This window comes from Mustela nivalis (assembly GCF_964662115.1).
Source record: "Mustela nivalis genome assembly, chromosome: 3".
NCBI lineage: Eukaryota > Metazoa > Chordata > Mammalia > Carnivora > Mustelidae > Mustela > Mustela nivalis.
In genome coordinates, this window is record NC_139022.1 from 120,076,606 (window position 1) to 120,094,980 (window position 18,375).

General features: G+C 49.3%; 1 protein-coding gene across 1 annotated transcript in view; it reads left to right on the top strand.

The window, feature by feature from the left end:
* SH3PXD2B (SH3 and PX domains 2B) overlaps positions 1–18,375 on the top strand; it is a 99,810-nt gene that overhangs the window by 55,907 nt on the left and 25,528 nt on the right. Inside the window, exons 5-7 of the mRNA XM_082726104.1 lie at positions 3,105–3,196; positions 7,187–7,212; positions 15,202–15,336. Of these exons, the coding sequence (XP_082582230.1) occupies positions 3,105–3,196; positions 7,187–7,212; positions 15,202–15,336 (253 nt within the window). The remainder of the gene's footprint in view (positions 1–3,104; positions 3,197–7,186; positions 7,213–15,201; positions 15,337–18,375) is intronic.

Below are 18,375 nucleotides of genomic sequence, written 5' to 3' on the forward strand. Positions count from 1 at the left end.
CTGGGTCCATCTGAGCTTTTATCATTGACTCTCAGCAAACGGGACTCATTCTGCTCACCTCTCCTCTCGTCCCTGCCATCGACCAGCCACATCTGTCCACAGGGCCAGGATTCTATCCAGGGTAGAAACGAGTTTTCCTGGAACTGTGGTTCTTTGTTTTCACTGACCGAACACAAGACAATTCTGGAGTATTTCAGAAGCAGAATTATTTCTCTGCCCCAGGTCATGTTTTTACTGTTAGCCTGTCCTTCCAAAATGAAAGGGGCAAACATCAAAGCATTGGGTGCCGCCTTTTATTAGGAGCTTGGCTGTATTTGATGGTTTGGGGGTTTGGCTTTTACTTCCTAGGAATTGCTCAAGACCAAAAGGGAACTTGGCATTGTCAGGAGGTTTCCGTGGGCCTCCTTGTCCCTTCCCTCACTGGTCCTTTCAGAGCCTCTGCTCATTTCAGCAGGGATCACCCTGGGAGACCCCCCCCCCCAATAGGTGGAGGCTATGGCCACCTCAGGGCCTACCCTTCTCCCCCAAGAAAGGGCCATGCGGCCACACCTAGCCTTTCCCTCATGGCACTGATCCAGTGAATACACTAAACAGGTTATCAGAGAATCCCCAGCACTTTCTAGACCTATAGGGAAGGTGCAGGGGAAGAGCCACATAGCCATGCTCTCCGTGCATTCGGGGTCGAGGAGCTGAAGTCGGCCAGCCCTGGGCTCTCTGATCCTACCTACTTCACCAGAGCTTCCATTTCCCCATCTCTGAAACGGGCCAGCCCTCCCAGCATTACATGGAATGACACAGACGAGGGCGTTTTGGGAGCCGTTGAGTGCTGAGCCGACATAAGGGAATGGAGTTACTGCAGTCTGGGGGCAGCCGCAAGATTTCTGCACACAAAGCAGCCAGGACGCACCACGGTCCAGCATATAATCAGCTCTTTCATTATGTGGTTCTGACTGTATGAGCTGCAGGATTTCAGAGGAAGGAGAGACCCAAGGGGCCCCCCAACACAGCAGCTCATCCCAAGCAGAATGAATCCTCCAAACCAGAAAGAGAAGGAGGTCAGAAGCCAGAGGTGGGAGAGGGAAGCACCTGCTCTCTCCCTTTTGGGCTCTCTGCCTCCAGCCTGGAAAAGATCAGTTGCTGGGCTACAGAACAGGAGCTAGGTCAAGGCTAATAAAATCAGTGAGCCACAAAATAGCAGGCCCTTCACCCCAGAAGGTAGAGCTTGGACAGTGACTAGGGAAGTCACCCTACTAAAACATGTCCACCCACCTCACATCTTCTTCTTCTTTAGATCTGAGACAGCTCGAACCTAGGCATTTGGCTGAAAGCCTGAGCCGGACTCAAAGGCTATATAGGGTCAGCTACCCAGGTGACCATCAATGGGTGAATGAGTAAACAGAACATGGCCTATCCGTGCAGTGGAATATTATTCAGCCTTGAAAAGGAAGGAAAGTCCAGTACCTGCTACGACATAGATGAACCTTGAGACCATTAGCTAAATAAAAGCAGCCCAGCACAAAAGGACAAATATTGTATGTACCACTTAGACAAGGCGCTTAGAGTCGTCAGAATCATACAGACAGAAAGCAGAATGGTTGCCAGGAGCTGGAGGAAGGGGGAACTATTTAATAGGTACAGGGCTTCAGTTCTGCAAAACAAAGCATTCTGGGGATGGAAGATGGAGATGGTTGCATAACCAGGCAAATGTACTTAATGCCACTGAACGGTGTGCTTAAAAATACTTAAGATGATGGGGCATCTAGCTGGCTCAGTTGGTAGAGCATAGGACTCTGGGTCTCCAGGTCATGAGAGCCTACTTAAAAAGAACGGTCAAGATGGCAGATTGTGTATTTTACCACAATTAAAACTTTTCAAAAATCAGAAAAATAAATCAAAATACCCCTGAAGCCCAGAGGAAGGTACCAGTGGAGACTCCCATCTGTCTCTCCGTTAGTCCAGCCCAGCCCCGTATCAGGGATGGAGTATCATTTTGCAGAGGATGAATGGGAGGTGAGCTTTTAGGGCCTTGTTATAGAAAATAGAGGATGTATTTATCTCCACTCCCAACTCACTCAGCACCTGCAGGAGGCACATGAGAGGCACCCAGGAATGAGGCCTTCTGTGGAGAGGAGCAGAGTCCTGTGTCCCTCAGGAGCATACCCTGGTGGGCTGAAATGGCTGGCAGAATTGCACGTGCTGTTTACATCCGTACACGTGTGCGTGACTCAGCTCTCCTGCCCCGCAATCTGTATCCTTGGGACCTGGGCCAGAAGGGGCTTAAATAAAGATCGGTTACACTGAGCTCTTTATTCATGATGGAGCAGTCACCACAGTTTCTTACCCTTTCAGGTTGGGGGTGTGTCCCATCCTTTCATATTGGACACGTCGACCCAGAGATCATGTCTATTGAATCACTGAATGGATACCCCTTGGGAGCTGAATGGGCACAACGAATGCCCTCTGTGCCCTCCACCTGCTCCTTATCCAACCTGCTGGCAGACATTTGAGGCTCCTTTAACTGATGAGCTAGGGTGGCAAATTAATATGGACTGGGGCAGTGACAGATGCCAGATGTTCAGTAACCTGGAACTTCTAACCTCTACCCAAATCATAAAGCAGCACCCTCGCTGTAACACAGCAAATCTGTGACTTAAGACACGCATGCAGGCGTGTTGGAAACCAGCTTAGTGTTCACCAGTAGACAGCTGGGTCAGTAATGTATGACGCATTTGGGCAGTAGACACACTCAGCATCCAGTAGACGTGAAGTTATAGCAGAATAACGACATGCATGAAGTCCCCAGTTTCATGTTTTAGATAAATGTATACATGTTATTTGCTCAGTTATGCCCATAACATGTATGTGCGTGTGTGTGTGTACACAGTGTGTGTGTGCACACATGCATGTCTGTGGTCCCCAAAGCAGCACATTCTCAGACCCTACCCCAGATCTACTGAATCAGAGCATCTGGGGGTAGGACCCAGCTGTCTGGTTTCACAAGCCCCCCACGTGATTCTGATCATAACCAGGTTTGAGCAGTCCTGACTCATGCCATTCCTGATACCCCTTTCCTTCCTTTGGACTCATTCGTGTCTCTTCTCCAGGCCCTGATCCAGCTGCCCCCCTACATCTCTCAGTGTGATGAGGTGCTGCAGTTCTTTGAGACAAGACCCGAGGACCTGAATCCACCCAAAGAGTAAGTTGGTGTGTGGACTTCCCCAGAGCGTGCCCTCCCAGCCGTCCCTGTTCCCGGGCCAGTGCCAAGAGGAATTGGAATAGAGCAAAGTAAAAATTAAACTTGACCATCCTGATTGAGCCCTTGTGGGGTCTTGCTCCACGTGGCCCTCACCAAGGAAGGAAGCTGGTCCAGGGTCACTACTGGAATCCCTTACATGCCTCCACCTCCCAGGCATGCCTGGAGAGGACTAGAAGCAGGAGCCTGGGTGCCCTTGGGGTGGGGCCTTGCCCACAAGGGTAAAGTTGCTCTTGAAGGATACGAATGAATGAGTTACATGACCTACTCGAGGTCTCAGCACTTGTGAGCAACCGGGCCAGGGCCAGGATTTGGTCCTGACCATCCAGGGTCTTACACTGTCCAAATGTTCACCCCAGCCCCTGCAGCAGAGCAGAAAACACCCTCGGGTGCCTGTCAGTGTGTGCCCAGGCACACTACAGAGACTCTCACCCCCTGCCTGCTGGCTTTATACACTAGGAGTTGATGGCGCCCGTGGCCCTGCCAGCCTGAAACACTGACATATGCATCGTGCTTTTTAATAAGTTTAATTGAGGAAACCACCGTGTGTATCTGCAGAAAGAAGTGTTCTCTCTAGTGGAGTGGTCACGGGACGGGAGAGGAGGCCAGCCCACAAGTGTGGGGTGGTCATGGGTCACACACCTGTCCGGAAGGGCTGAGAAGTGCCAGCCAGGCTCTTTGACCAGAGAGAGAGAGCAGGTGCAGATGCACGCACATGCACACAGATGCACAAATAGAACAGCCACTGAAACTAAAAAACATAGCCTAGACTACAGCAGAGAAAGAACAGTGGGCCAGCCGTGATAAGCTGACAGCATCCTGCTGGAGTGTATTATCTAGTTGCAAGAGGCTTTCTGTGAAGAAGGAAGAGTTTCCAATCTCTCTGTCCCTTCCCTGCTATATGATGACCTTCAACAGGTGTTGTGACTTCTCTGAGCTTCTGTTTCCTCATTCGTAAAGTGGTCTTGGCTAAAACTTCGATCCTGTCTTGGTTGTGAGGATTCAACACCATCCTGCCCATAACGAGAGCCTGGCGCATGACGGGTGATATCTTCCTGTCTTTAAGCCAGCCTTTGACGGGGAAGGAAAGTGGGATGGATGCCGAGGACCCAGGGGATGGCTCTGGGGCCACAGCGGGCAGTGAGTCTCACTCAGGTGGGCCTTGGTTGTGGGTTGAGGGAGGAGTGAAATAGCAGCGAAACAGCTGGTCCCTGGGTCAGGCTCCTGAAGCTAATACCAACTTAGGGTCTAAAATGGAAACTGGGGCTCCTTCCCAGCAGTCTTTAGGGAGACAGAAGATGGATTCCACTTGGTGCTGTTAAAGGAAGGGTTTTTGCTGCCATGCATAGGAAAACTTGGGACCACCCCAAGCATGTCATACAGATACATACATAATGTGCCTGTGTGAACCCACACGTGCTGCCACTGCTTGAACCCAGGAGCCCCCTGCTTCCCCTGACCCACGGCTCTGGCCAGGACAGCAAGACAAGCAGCAGGAATATAGGGCAGGCAGGAGCCCAGGACTTCAAGGATCCCAGACTGTGGCTTAGGTCACAGGCCTTGATGGCAACTCAGGCAGATTGGAGCTTTACGCAGAGGTAGCCTTCAGGGACCTCTGTGGGTGTGTCTTGGAGCCGGGCACTAAGAGGAAGACTTCACCTACAGTCCAGGCCAGGGTTTAGTCAGGAGCGTGGGCCCCAGCCAGGCTTCATAGGTTCTGATGTTGGGTGGGGTGCTTCACCTCTATGGGCCTCCGTGTCTCTATCTGTGACATGGAGTGACCCTTAAGGATTATAGTGAGGGTTCTTCAGGTGGGTGCAGATACAGCACTCCGACCAGCACCCTGCACCCAGCAAGTGCAGGTAAACGTGAGCTAGGTTCTTCCACTGTTGCCCTCCCCCACCCCCCACAGGGGCAATGAAGTTTAGCCCCACAGAGGTGATGGGCATGGCCCAGGGACAGCACGATGGAGCAGCGCAGCCCAGCTCCGGGGCCAGGCCCTGCTGTTCCTCCCAGATGCACGGGAGTGCGGCCCCTTTCTCAGGGATTGGCTTAGCCTCCTCACCCTCTCCTTCGAGGCCCGCAGTGACAGAGACAGGGTCATTACCCGGTGGCGAAAAAGCCAGACTTGAAAATCAGACCGAGTTTGACGCTTCTCCAAAGAAGATACACAAATGGCCAATAAGTAGAGAAGAGAAGCGGCCCAGCGTCCTTAGTCACCAGGAAATGCAAATCCAAACCACAGCCGCTAGAAACCAAAGCCGCTCTGCTAAAAGCAGGTAGCAGAGAGGGCTGTGGAAGATGTGAAGGAACTTGCATCCGCGTGCGCTGCGGGCGGGCCCCGTGAAGGAACTTGCATCCGCGTGCGCTGCGGGCGGGCCCGTAGGACGGTGCGGCTGCTGTGGGGGGCGGCCTGGTGGATCCTCAACCGGTGAGACCTAGAGTTACCATGTGACCTGGCTTTCCATTCCAGCGTAGAACCAAGAGAAATTAAAATATACATCCACACAGAAAACTGTGTACAAATGTTCCCAGAAGCATGATTCGTAAGAGCCAAAACATGGAAACAACCCAGGGCCTGTCAGCTGATGAACACATCAGCGAGGTGTGGTTTACCCACACAACAGGATTTTATGTGCCATGAGAAGGAATAAAATACTCATCCACGGTATAAGGTGTCGGGCCGTTGAAAACAGGCCACCTGAAAAAAGCCAGTCACAAAAAGCCTCGTACTGTATGATCCCATTCATATAAATGTCCAGCATAGACAAATCACTAGAGACAGCAAGCACCAATTAGTATTTGCCAGCAGTTGGGAGGAGTGGGAACAGCGAGTGACTGTTTATAGGTCCAGGGTATCTCTTTGGAATGATGAATATTTTCTGAAATTAGATGATGGTGATGATTATACAACCTTGTGAATATCCTAAAAACCAGTGAACTCTACACTTTAGAAGAATGAATTTTATGGTGTGTGAATTATAGCTCAATTTTTAAAAAATTAGGTGGATCTGGGTTCAGCTTGCTACTTGCTAGCTGTGTGGCCTTAGGCAAGTTACCTAACCTCTCTGGGCCTCATTTTCCTCATCTAGAAAATGGGCATTAAAAGACTACTTATTTCCAAGTGTTATTATGACTATTAAATGAGTGAACTAAAAGTACCTAGCAAGTTACTGGCATGGGGCAATAACATTTAGTAATTATTAGCTAATGTTACTGCTGCCACGACATCTGTCTCAACCCAACCATCCTGTCGCCTCTCTTGTCCCTTTATAATATAGGAAACCTTTTTACTAATGGGATAATTTACCTAAAAGTATTCTGTAATCCTTGATCTGTAATATTGTATTGGTAATGCAGTTGCATGTATAAATTCCAATGTGGTTGACAAATACAGGGGAGTCATTACTCATTATTCTGTATGAATTCTAGCCCACAGCAGTGTTCTCTGTGTCACCGCAAGAGAGATGTGTTTTTTTTATTGATTTCCAGAATTCTACCCAGTTTTCCTGCATTCTGCCTACCACGTACCTACCCCAAAAGCTTTCTGCTCCATGAGTACAGCGCAGGGCAGCCCTAAGAAGCGGGGCAGGGCCTCTGCTGGGCCTGATGAGGTGGCATCTGGCTCAGTGCCACATGGGGACCTAACGTTGTTTTCATACTGCATCCCCAACATCAGCCCCTCCCTAGGGACCCCTACTCTGCAAATAAGAGTAGAGAGCCTGGTCTCCTTCCTGAGTGCCAGAACACTTACAGGACAAAGGGAGCAAATGAAGAGGAATTCTTCCTTTTTCAAAGAGTCTGGGTCCCTGAGGCTGCCTCTGATTGTATTCACTGGTGATGTTCTGGGATGGAGAATCTCCTGTTCCTAATGGAGTAACTCAGGTCGGTGCTAACTCATCATTCTCTCCCACCCCCTTCTTTCCTGTGCAGGGAGCATGTTGGGAAAAAGAAATCTGGTAAGAATATTTTCCATTTTCATTTTTTCATTCATTCAATGTTCAACATACCCCTGCTGAGTACCTGGGATCGCCTGATCGCCGGGCCCTGGGCACTCCCCAAGGGCCACAGCATGTGACTGGTGGGTGGATGGATGGATGGATGGGTTGATGCCTGATTGATTGGTTGACGCTCCACCCTGCTTACCCACCCACCCCACCCCTACCCCCCCCCCCCCGGCAAAAAAAAAAAAAAGAAAAGAAAAAGAAAGAATTGGAGATTGCTACAGACCTGCTGTCTTTCCCTGCGACTGCCTCAGAGGAGTAGGGGAGCCCGACACCCCCAGCCACCTATAGGGGGTTAAGTACAGAAATGTGGTGCCTCACACCTGAGAGCATTCTTCCCAGGTGTGGAAGGGGTCAAAAAAGAAGGGATGCTGGGTCTTGCACAGTGAGCGGGAGCTTTCCCCAGAGAGAAGGGCGGTTGGGGGTCAAGGAGAGCCACACAGGCGGTGGCCTAGCCTCTGTTTTTCTGTTACTCGGACACTGTTCTGGGCAGAAATGGCCGCTCTTCCCAGCACCTCCGGCAATCACTCCCTTCTCCCGAGCTTCAGTCGCCTCCCTTCCCAGCCTCCCTTCTCCTCCCTGGAAGCCACAGTTCTTCCCGCTAGAGAAAGAGAAGGTGGGGATTTGGGTGTGCACAAAGGAGTGACTCAGTCCTTGCAGGCCTGGGGTTGATAACTTTAGATTCACAACAGTCTGGCCCTTTCTTCTATCGACCCAGGATTATCTGCCCTCCCCCACCCCTGCTCCGATATCTGCAGAGTCCCCTGCCCACGACCCCCACACCTGGAGCCAGCATGGTCTTCTGAGTTTCCAGAAGTCTAAGTTCTTTTATGCATCCAGGAAGACTGAGGGCGTTGATAACGATGTAGGGAGAGAGGGGCCAAGCAGAGATTCCGGACGTGAAAAAGAATGCCTCCTCTCATGGTCCCTCAGTTCCCTTATCTGTAAAATGGGGATAATAATAGTAACCTGTCCTGGCGGGTCATCATGGGATTTATAGTAATATGTATAAAGCATTTGGAACAATGGTTGGCATATTTTAAGTGCTCCGTGTATACTGCTGTCTCTATACTGCCACCATTAATTCAAAGCACATGGGTGTCCCTGTCCAAATTCAATGGCTCTGGTCCCTTTACTGCCCCCTGGGTACAGGGCTGTGGTCAGCTTTATAGGGCCCAGGACGTTCTTGCAAGGAAGAGTGGAGAGAAACTGGGTCTCTTTCCCTCAAGGCCTGGCGTCTGGAACGAATGCCCGCCTTTCCCCAACCAGTCTGTTTATAGCTCCACTTCTGGGTTTAATAGGTACTGACCAGAGCCACGGCATCCTGTTAGAGCTACAGATGGTCCTTGAGCTCTGAGCGTAATGATATGTTTCTTAGAAAAGAACAGAGAGGAGAAGAGCAACAGCTACTCTTGGGCTGGTCACAGAGTTTCTGGCTTTGAGTGTGCCGAGACATTCCTGAAGGGAACGGCTAAAGGACGAGAGGAGAGAGACAGCTCTGGTTTGCAGAAACCAAAATGTCTGGTCAGAACAGGCTTGATGAGGGGACTGGTCTGGAAAAGAGAAGAGGCTCTAATTTGTGGTGACGGCTGTTACATCATTCACCTGCAATGATGGGGGATGGATTTATTTATAGTTCAGCTGAATGGAAAATAGCATCTTTCTTCATTTAGGCTAACGACCCATGCTGGGATTAGCCTTAGTTTCTTATCTGACCCTTGAACACTTCCTTTATATTAGAACTAGCCTTCTTGACGGACTGTGAAAGGGATTTCAGATTGACAGCCCAAACGCTGAGATTTCTGTGCCAGAACTCTGAATTGGAGAAGGCTCATCTCTTTCCAGAATTTGCTAGTCATGGCCGGCTGGCTGGCCTCTGCAGACTTTGGCTAATGTGGAATCAACTCCTATTCATCTGGCAGGAAAAAATCCTCCCACCAAATTTAAGAGGTCATCCCATTATTTCAAGAGCATCCTTCTTCTTGATTTTCCTACCCTTATTGCAATATTCTCTGATTTACTGGCTTTTTCAGCAGGACTAGCAGTATAGTGAATTTCTGGAAAGAAAATCCCACTTTACCATTACTCACTGTATTAGTCTGGCTTGGGCTGCCGTAAGGAAAATACTATTGACTGAGTGGCTTAAACAACAGAAACTTATTTCCTCACAAATACAGAGCCTGGATGTCTGAGATCAAGGGCCAGCACCATCAGGTTCTGCCAAGAGTTCTCTACTGCTGCCTTCTCACCGTGTCCTCCCATGGCAGAGAGAGAGAGAGCAAGAACAAGCTCTCTGGTGTCTTTTCTAGTAAGGGCGCTGTCCCCATCATGGGGGTCCCACCCTCCTGACATCATCTGAACCTAATTACCTCCCAGAGGCCTGCCTCCAAATGCCATCCTATGAGAGTTAAGTCTTCAACATAGGAATTTTGGAGGGACAAAATGCAGTGTTTGGCAGTTACCGTTAAAATTCAAGACATGTCACCATGAATCAAAACATTCTAGTTAGAAGTTCTATGGTGTCTCAGGCAGTGTACCTCATGAGAATATTTTACGGCACTTCCTTGGTATTGACATCACCCTTCCACTGTCAGACCTCTCTGCTGACCTGTTCCTTCTCTCCTTCCTGCTGGACCACAAGGATGACGTTCTTTACAGAGGAATACTTAGATTTCAAGCTTACAGCTCCTAGTACTTAGCTACCTGTGTCAACTTCTAAGCTTTGCTATTACTCTGCATTGTAGAGCTTGGACGCAATACCACAGTCCACCAGTAGGTGTCTCCACCTAGCACCTAACTGGCCTGAAGCTACTTTTGAGAATCCTGGTCAATCAAAGGAATGACATTTTCATAAACTGAGGGCTCTGGGAAAAATGAAGGCAGAAGAACTCGTGCTGGAAAAGCAGCCCCAAGCACTCTCTCCAAACCACTTAACTACAGGAACTCCAGTGTAAAAGCTGCTGTCCTAGAAAAACAAGGAGGAGAGGTTAGATGCAGGCATGGCCCCTACCAAGTCTTGGAGAAAGTAACAGCTGGAGCCCTGTGCCCAGTAGCAGATCTGCTCCTTCCGGCCCAGAGTGCTAAACCTTGCTCCCTTAGCTCCACATTTGCCTGGATTGGTGTCTCGTTTGCTGTGAGTCCTGTGATTTTCTGATTCTTTCACTGCTCTTCATTCTCCCACATCCCATTGGCGGCCTGGTTGGGAGAGTTGGCACAGAAATGAATAGATCAGTCCATTGATCAAAATCCTGAAAATTGGTTGTAGTCCAAATGTACTGCCATCAGTGTTGTTCAGACTGCATGGCAACAGTGAGCTTTCTGGACCGAGTCACCGGACTTAACTGGACCCTGACTCCATCAAAGCTCTGTCCCTACTTAGAGGCAAGAAGGAGTCATCTTCAATTGCCAGTGAGATGGCCAGACCTGCCATAACTATCAGCATTGTGTGCTCTTAGGAGGAGGCCTGAAGCCGTGCAAAGCAGAAGAGTTTCTAGAAGCTTCCCTTTGTCCTTTGTCTGTTCACTCCACAAATAACCATTGAGTGTATACTAAGTGCTGAGTGAACAAGGCAGACACAGTTATTAAGGGTTTATTAAGTACCTACTGTATGCCCAACAGTGCTTTCTCTAAGCCCCTGGGGAATACAAAGGGAAACAAGATGTAGCAAGTATCCCTATAGTCTGGTAGGAGAAATAGATGGGTAAACAAAATAAAATATTGTAAGTGCTCTACAGGAAGGCATTTTAGTTTATTTCTGGGGTAGGAAGTCCTTTAAAGGTGAGTTTTAGAATATTGGGGTTTTTTTCCTTCAGGTATGTATCGAGTCTAGTAGGTACCATGACATTCTAGGCCAGGGGTTGGCAAACATGTTCTCTTATACACCAGATAGTAAATATTTCAGGGTCTGCGGACCCTGTCAATAATAATTTTTCCTCTGCCTCTTTCCTTTACAACCCTTTTAAAAATATAGATGCTTTCCTGGAGTGCCTGGATGGGTCAGTCAGTTAGGCATCCAACTCTTGATCTCAGGGTCATGAGTTCAAGTCCTGCATTGGGTTCCACACTGGTCATAGAGCCTACTTTAAAAAAAAAAAATCTTTTCCTAATTCCCCTTGCACTGAAGCAGACCGTGGGCCTATGAGCCTTTAGACAGGGAATCCAACAGTAAACAGGAGACTGAGTCCCTGCATTCATGCGGCTTATGTTCTAGAGTGGAAAAACAGACAAAAAGGAAACAGTAAATACACAGAATCTATTATTTTTTTTTAAACACTGTGTTGAAATAAAACTAGGTGAGGCACTCAGCCCCACCATATGAGTTGTACAGAATATTACTCCTGAATTCGGGATTGTCCTTTCCTTACCTTTATATACATTAAACGTATGAGTCTTTTAAAAAAACAACTAGGTGAGGCAGTGCAAGGTGATCAGAGAAGATCTTGATGAGATGCCATTTGAGCAGGAACCATGCATTTACCTGTGTCACACGGGGGAGCGTGGAAAAGAAATGATCAGAGGGATTGGCAGGACCCCCTAGGCCACTAGGTTTTTCCTGAGTGAGATGGAGGCCATTACAGAGTTGTGAGCTTTGAGGAACGTGATCTAACACATCTTTTCAAAGGATCACTGTGGCTGCTGTGTCAGGAACAGATTATGGTGGTCAAGGCTGGGGCAGGAGACCAGTTAGGAGGCTAAAAATAGGTGGTTCCCATTTGAATGCAGGGGAGAGAAGAAGGCATCCCGAGCGGGGAAAACAGCCCAAGCAAAGGCACCTTCATGAGGTTTTATAGGTATACCAGGGATGGGGTAGCCAAAAGACAAGGCCATTAAGGCCAGCAGAGTTGATTGTAGAGAACCTGAGGGCAGTGGGGAGCCATAGCAGATGCTGGGCTGTGAGCAGCGTGATCAGAGTAGCATTTTTGGAGTGAGCCCTCTACACTATGGAGTCAGAAACAGAGGGGCAGGATAGAGACCTGTTACACGCATTGTACCCCCACCACCACCATCCCGAAGAATCCTCTCTCAGACCCTGGTGCAGAGGATGGAGCTCCATGAGGACGTGAGTCAAGTCAGGGGACTGGGTGCTAAAAAGAAAGTACACTCCCATCAAACCTATGGCTGGATGAGAAAGAATCCAGACCTGCCTCCAGGTGGCAGCAGAGAGCCCCCAGGCAAGAGCACAACCTCTCCTGGACCTCCTGCGGGCCAAGACTTGGACAAGGCTCTGAGAATTCACCTGGGCAGTGGGCTCAGGTTCCAATCTGACTGTGTAGTGGCTGCTTTTCTCCCATCTCTCCAGTTCTTCCTGTCAGATTGAGAGCCATGGAAGCACAGTTGCCTGGATACAGCACACCTGAGCCCCAGGTCGAAGGGTAGCTGCATTCCTGGGGTTGTGATCCCTAAGGCAGGCTGTATCCTGGGATAAAAGCTATAGACTCTGGTCTCTACCTGTTGCATCCCCTGGGGAAATTGTCCCCATCTTGCAGTGGCCAGGAGCCTCCAGCAAGCCAGTATCTGTCTCCACTTCCTCACCTGATAGGACCTCTGTGGGCAGAGTGCCCGGTGGTCCAGGATACTGTCGAGACTTCTGCTGTCGGGAGCTTCCAATCTCCTGGGGGCAGTGGGAGAGGCAGTAACAAGCCTGCTCAAAGGCTACTACTGACAGGCTCTGGTGGCTGGGCTGACGGGTGCACGGTCATGCTGGAGGCCAGGAGGGCGTCAGCCTAGCAGCCTGACCTTGGGAGAGGTGCTGGAGGAGGAGAGAAGATAGCCCAGAACGACACAAGGAAATCAGACCCAGCCTGATTGGTTCCTGGGGGGACGTTCCTCAGACGACCCTTCCTTTCCTAGCACCTTTTCTTTCCTCATCTGCCTGCACCATGCCCCCACCACACTGGAGAGCCTCTGAGCCGGGTGAACCTGGGTCCCGTCCAGCTTTCTCAGCACCCAGCTGTGGGACCCGAGGCAAGTCACTTAATGTCTCGGATCCTCTCTTTTCTCATCTATAAAAGGGAGGTGGCTGTACCCACCTTCCAGGGTGGTTGTGTTGACATAGTTTTTGTACAACGTGTAGATATGTATGATGGCTTTCAAGCGAAGCTCCTTCGCTCCCCACCTTCTCCTGAACCTTCAGTCTACATCTCCATCTCTCTCCTCTGCTCTCTTTGTTCCCATGCTTTCTGCACCCAGGGTGGCCCTGGGACCCTCTCCGACTCCTGTTTCCCGCCATTACCCTCAGCTGGGAAGAGCCAAGAAGCAGTGACACTTCACCCTGCTACAATGCCCTATTCTGGTTTTCCACATCAGAGATTCAGAGCACATGTTCTAACAAAGGGCTTTTGTGCTGCTTCTGGATGCCAGAGGCTGGGGCACACTGGTGTGCTGGTAAATAACTTTACAACCAGCTTTCTGATCAAGAGCACTGCTTTGTACCATTTGCCAATATTGATGGTGTAAATACTCCCACTGTGGCCAGGTTCAAGCCACCAACAAGGCGTCACCCGACAGAGCCAGGAAGGGACCCACAAAATCGGCTCAGGGTGAGGTGGCCCTGGTACCCCACTCCATTACTGAGTGTGTTTGGACACAGAAATGTGGGATTTCCTGGATATTGCAGTTGTTTATGGAAGCAATAGGAGGCGATACTGTGAATCAGGACTTGCATAAAACCACGGCCTTGTGGCCACAAATGTCTGCCTTCCTACCCCCTTCAGTCTGCTGCTCTCAAAGGCCTGATTCCTTCTCTTTGGAATTTCTGAACTTGGATGTCCCTTTACGTCACCCATGTTGTAGGATATCTTCCTTTATTAATCAGGTATGTCTTGGTGTTTTATCGGGACCGCACAACTCTAGGAGGCACCATCCACATCGCATCCTGTGGAAACTGCCTTTCCTGTCCATGCCCATCTCTTCCCGCTGCCACTGCCATGATCCTAAGCCACTGTCATCTCCTCCCTGACAACCCCATGACCTGCATCTGGTCTCCTGCTTTCTTTCTTGCCAGCCTCTAATCCGTGCTCCATGTGGCGGTCAGAATTATCTTTCTGAGGGTGTAAATCTGTACTTGTCATTCCCTTCTTAACACCCTCTAGTGGCTTTCTACTTGAGGGTTAAAAAAAAAAAAAAAATCCAGGCTTCTTATGTGTCTGTTCTGACCCATGCCTGCCTGTGTGTCCTCAAAGGGGACTGCGCTCCTCGCTCGCGCCAGCCCCTTGGCCTCCTCCCAGGCCCCTTCCTATCCGAGAGGCGGTCTGCATCATTGTTTCCCCATTCTCTCATGTCTCCTGTTCATGTCCCCTCCTTAGGGAGGTCTTGCTGACCACCCCATTGAATGTGGCATCCCCTTTCCTGATCGTTCTTGGTCCAACATCCTGGTTATCTCCAGCAATGTACCTATCAAAAACTAATACTTACATTGTCTTGTATACTTATTATTCATGTTTCTCTCTCCCCAAGGAGGTGAAGTTACTTGAGCCTGGGAGTCATCTGTTTTGTTCACTTTAGTGCCCCTCAGCATCTAATAGTGTGTCTGGAGCATCACTGATGACAGCCTGAATTCATAGATGAGTGATTTGGGATGGCTGGATGTTTGGTTGGTGGATGAGTAAGGGCAGAGGAATGAATGGATAGATGGAAGATTGGTAAGAGGGAAAACATTTTCCTACTAGGCTGTTGGCTGCTTCGGGGCAGGGACCGTAATCTCGACCAACTGTGAATCCCCAGTGGCTCACACAGTGTCTGCATTGAATAGGCACATGGTCAGTTTTGGTGGCTGCATGGGCATATTAAGGAGGAGTGAATAGATGAGGGGACCTTTGAGATTAGTCCTGTAATAACACTTTCTGTCTTTGAAATGTTCTCCTGACCCACCCTACCCCCGCCTCCTGCTCCTTCATGCGTGGGTGGTGGCTAGAGGTGACATCTGATGAGGTTTTATATCCACAGGGGGTGACCTGACCTCGGTGGACCCCATGGTCCTGGAGCAGTATGTGGTAGTGGCTGACTACCAGAAGCAGGAGAGCTCAGAGATCAGCCTCAGCGTGGGGCAGGTGGTGGATATCATCGAGAAGAACGAGTCAGGTATGGGAACCAACCCGCCTCCCCCCCTGCCCTACCTGGTCACTGAGCCCCTAGGCCAGGAGAGAAAGACAGAAAGTGGAAGCACTGGAAGTGCCATGGCTGATCCGAGCTGGGCAGTTAACACAGATCCAGCTGACACCCTGTCAGAAAGCTACCCCCGTTGGATCACAGTGCTTGGACATCACTTGGTCACAACGCACCAGCACCCTGCGGGCTCGTTGTTATTGCTTTATTCTGAGGGTCTCATTGCATGAACGTGTCTCCTGGCTTGCAACACTTGGGAGACATGGGGTCCAGCATTCCCCTGAATGGAGCCCTGAAGGCTTTGTCAGTTGTGGGCTCTGATGGGACAGACACATCGCCTGTCTCCTTGGCCCGCCTGTCATCACAGGGACCCCTGGTCATGTACACCAGCCAGGTCTGGGATGGAAGGTGTATGATTGACAGACACTTAGCCTGCGTTTCCATCTGAACTCTGCATTTCACAGCAGTCCAGCTTGCTGCTTCTCTCTGGCCATCAATTCTCTTGTATGCAAAATAGAAGAAGCTTCAGGACACCTGGTGGCGCCGTCAGTTGAGTGCCTGACTCTTGGTTTTGGCTCAGATAACGATCTCAGGCGGTTGTGGGATCAAGCCCTGTGTCGGGCTCCACGCTCAGCCTGGAGTCTGCTTGGGACTGTTTTCCCCCCCTCCCTTTGCTCCTCCACCTTCCTCCCTCAAAAATAAATCTTCTAAAGAAATAGAAGAAGCTTCTACCTCAAAGAGCTGTTACAAGGATTAAATGAGATGCTAGAGTGTACCTACACCTAGGCCCAGCACACAGTAGGTACTCAAGAATGTGGGTTTCCTTTCCTCTTGCCTTCCTTAGCCATGAAGCAGCCATTGGCAAGGAGTAGGGGATGAGCAGATTCTCTCCAGGAAAAGGTAGCAAAACCCACTGGCTTTGTTGTGCCTGAAATGCGACATTGCCTAATATCATTAGCCGCCAGTCTCTGTGACATCCCAGTGGCTAGTAGTTTGCATCAGCATCTGGATCATGGTACTGTTAGTCATGAGATAAGCGTTAGCCAGCCAAATTCTTTAATAAAGCAACTGCCATCCCCACTGCACAGCTGAAGAAACAAGACTCCAGGTCCCGTGCTCGCTCACCCAAGATCTCACGACAAGTTACCAAGCTGGAATTCTTTTTTTTTTCTTTTTTTAAGATTTTATTTATTTATTTGACAGATCACAAGCAGGCTGAGAATCAGGCAGAGAAAGAGAGAGGAGGAAGCAGGCTCCCTGCTGAGCAGAGAGCCCGATGTGGGGCTCGATCCTAGGACCCTGGGATCATGACCCAAGCGGAAGGCAGAGGCTTTAACCCACTGAGCCACCTAGGCGCCCCACTGAGCTGGAATTCTAAACCAGTTCCCGCTGACTCCAAGGCCATGTGACTCTCTAATTCCTGGGAATAAGTATATGCAGCTGATCTAAATCTTGGGAATGAGTATATGCAGATTATGGGTGTGGTTAGGGTACCCCGCAGGGACTAGTAAGGAAGTCACCCCCACCGCCCTGAGCAGCCTGTGAGTCTGAAGTCCAGAAGAATACATTGCCAGGAGAAGAGTAGGAGCCAGGATGGGCTATTGAGAATAAGGCTGGTATGTCCAGAGGCAGTGGGGGTAGGGGACCGGCAGGAGGTCACATCTTACAGTGGCCAACAAACTGGCAACAATTTTTTTTTAATTATATTTTACTGATCCAAGTAATATGTAGGCACATTCTTTTTTTAATTTTTTTTTAAAGATTTTATTTATTTATTTGGCAGAGATCACAAGTAGGCAGAGAGGCAGGCAGAGAGAGAGAGAGAGAGAGGGAAGCAGACTCCCTGCTGAGCAGAGAGCCTGATGCGGGTCTCGACCCCAGGACCCTGAGATCATGACCTGAGCTGAAGGCAGCAGCTTAACCCACTGAGCCACCCAGGCGCTCCTATAGGCACATTCTTCTTAAAACATTAATGGTAGGGGTGCCTGGGCAGCTCGGTCATTTAAACATCTGCCTTCGGCTCAGGTCATGATCCCAGGGTCCTGGGATTGAGCCCATCAGGCTCTCTGCTCAGCAGAGAGTCTGCTTCTCCCTCTCCCTCTGCCTCTCTCTCCAGCTTGTACTCTCTCAAATAAATAAATAAAATCTAGGGGCGCCTGGGTGGCTCGGTGGGTTGGGCCGCTGCCTTCAGCTCAGGTCATGGTCTCCGCGTCCTGGGATCGAGTCCCGCATTGGGCTCTCTGCCTGCCTCTCTGCCTACTTGTGATATCTCTCTCTCTCTCTCTCTTTCTCTGTCAAATAAATAAATAAATAAAATCTTTTTAAAAATAAATAAATAAATAAAATCTTTTTTTGCAAATTAAATTTAAAGAAACATTAATGATAAAGTTAAAATCTATTTTTCCACTAGCTTCAAACTTAGTCCCCTTTCCAAACCCCAGACAGAACTTCTTTCAGTTTACTGTGGATCCTTCTTAGTAATGTATGCACATATATGTATGTGTATATGTGTCTTCATGCATATGCATGTATACATGTGTCTGTGTTTGTATGTGGCCTGTCTACATGTGTGCACGTGTGTGTCCATACAGAGATATATAACCATATGCACACACAATAGTTTGTGTGTAGTGATATGATTCTGTAGTGTTTTTAACCCCAGTGGTATCATTTTGTACATTTTGATCATTTCAATCTGCAAGGTGCTTTTTAGTCAACATTTAGCTCTTCTTCCTTCACTATCTGCATACTCTTTGATCTGAATAAATCATATTTTTCTCTAGTGTGAACAGTGTATCTGAGCACACTGGCGAGTCCTCCTTTAGGTTAGGTATGACACACAGTACTGAACCATAGGCACACATATTTTGAATTTTAAGACACTGCCTAATGACCTGCTTCCAAACTGGCCATGGCAATTAACCCTCCCCATGGCAACGTGAGGCGTTAATGTGTGGATGGTTGAGGGCTAAGCCCTGGAGACTAAGACAGCCTTGGACTGAATCCCAGCTCTGC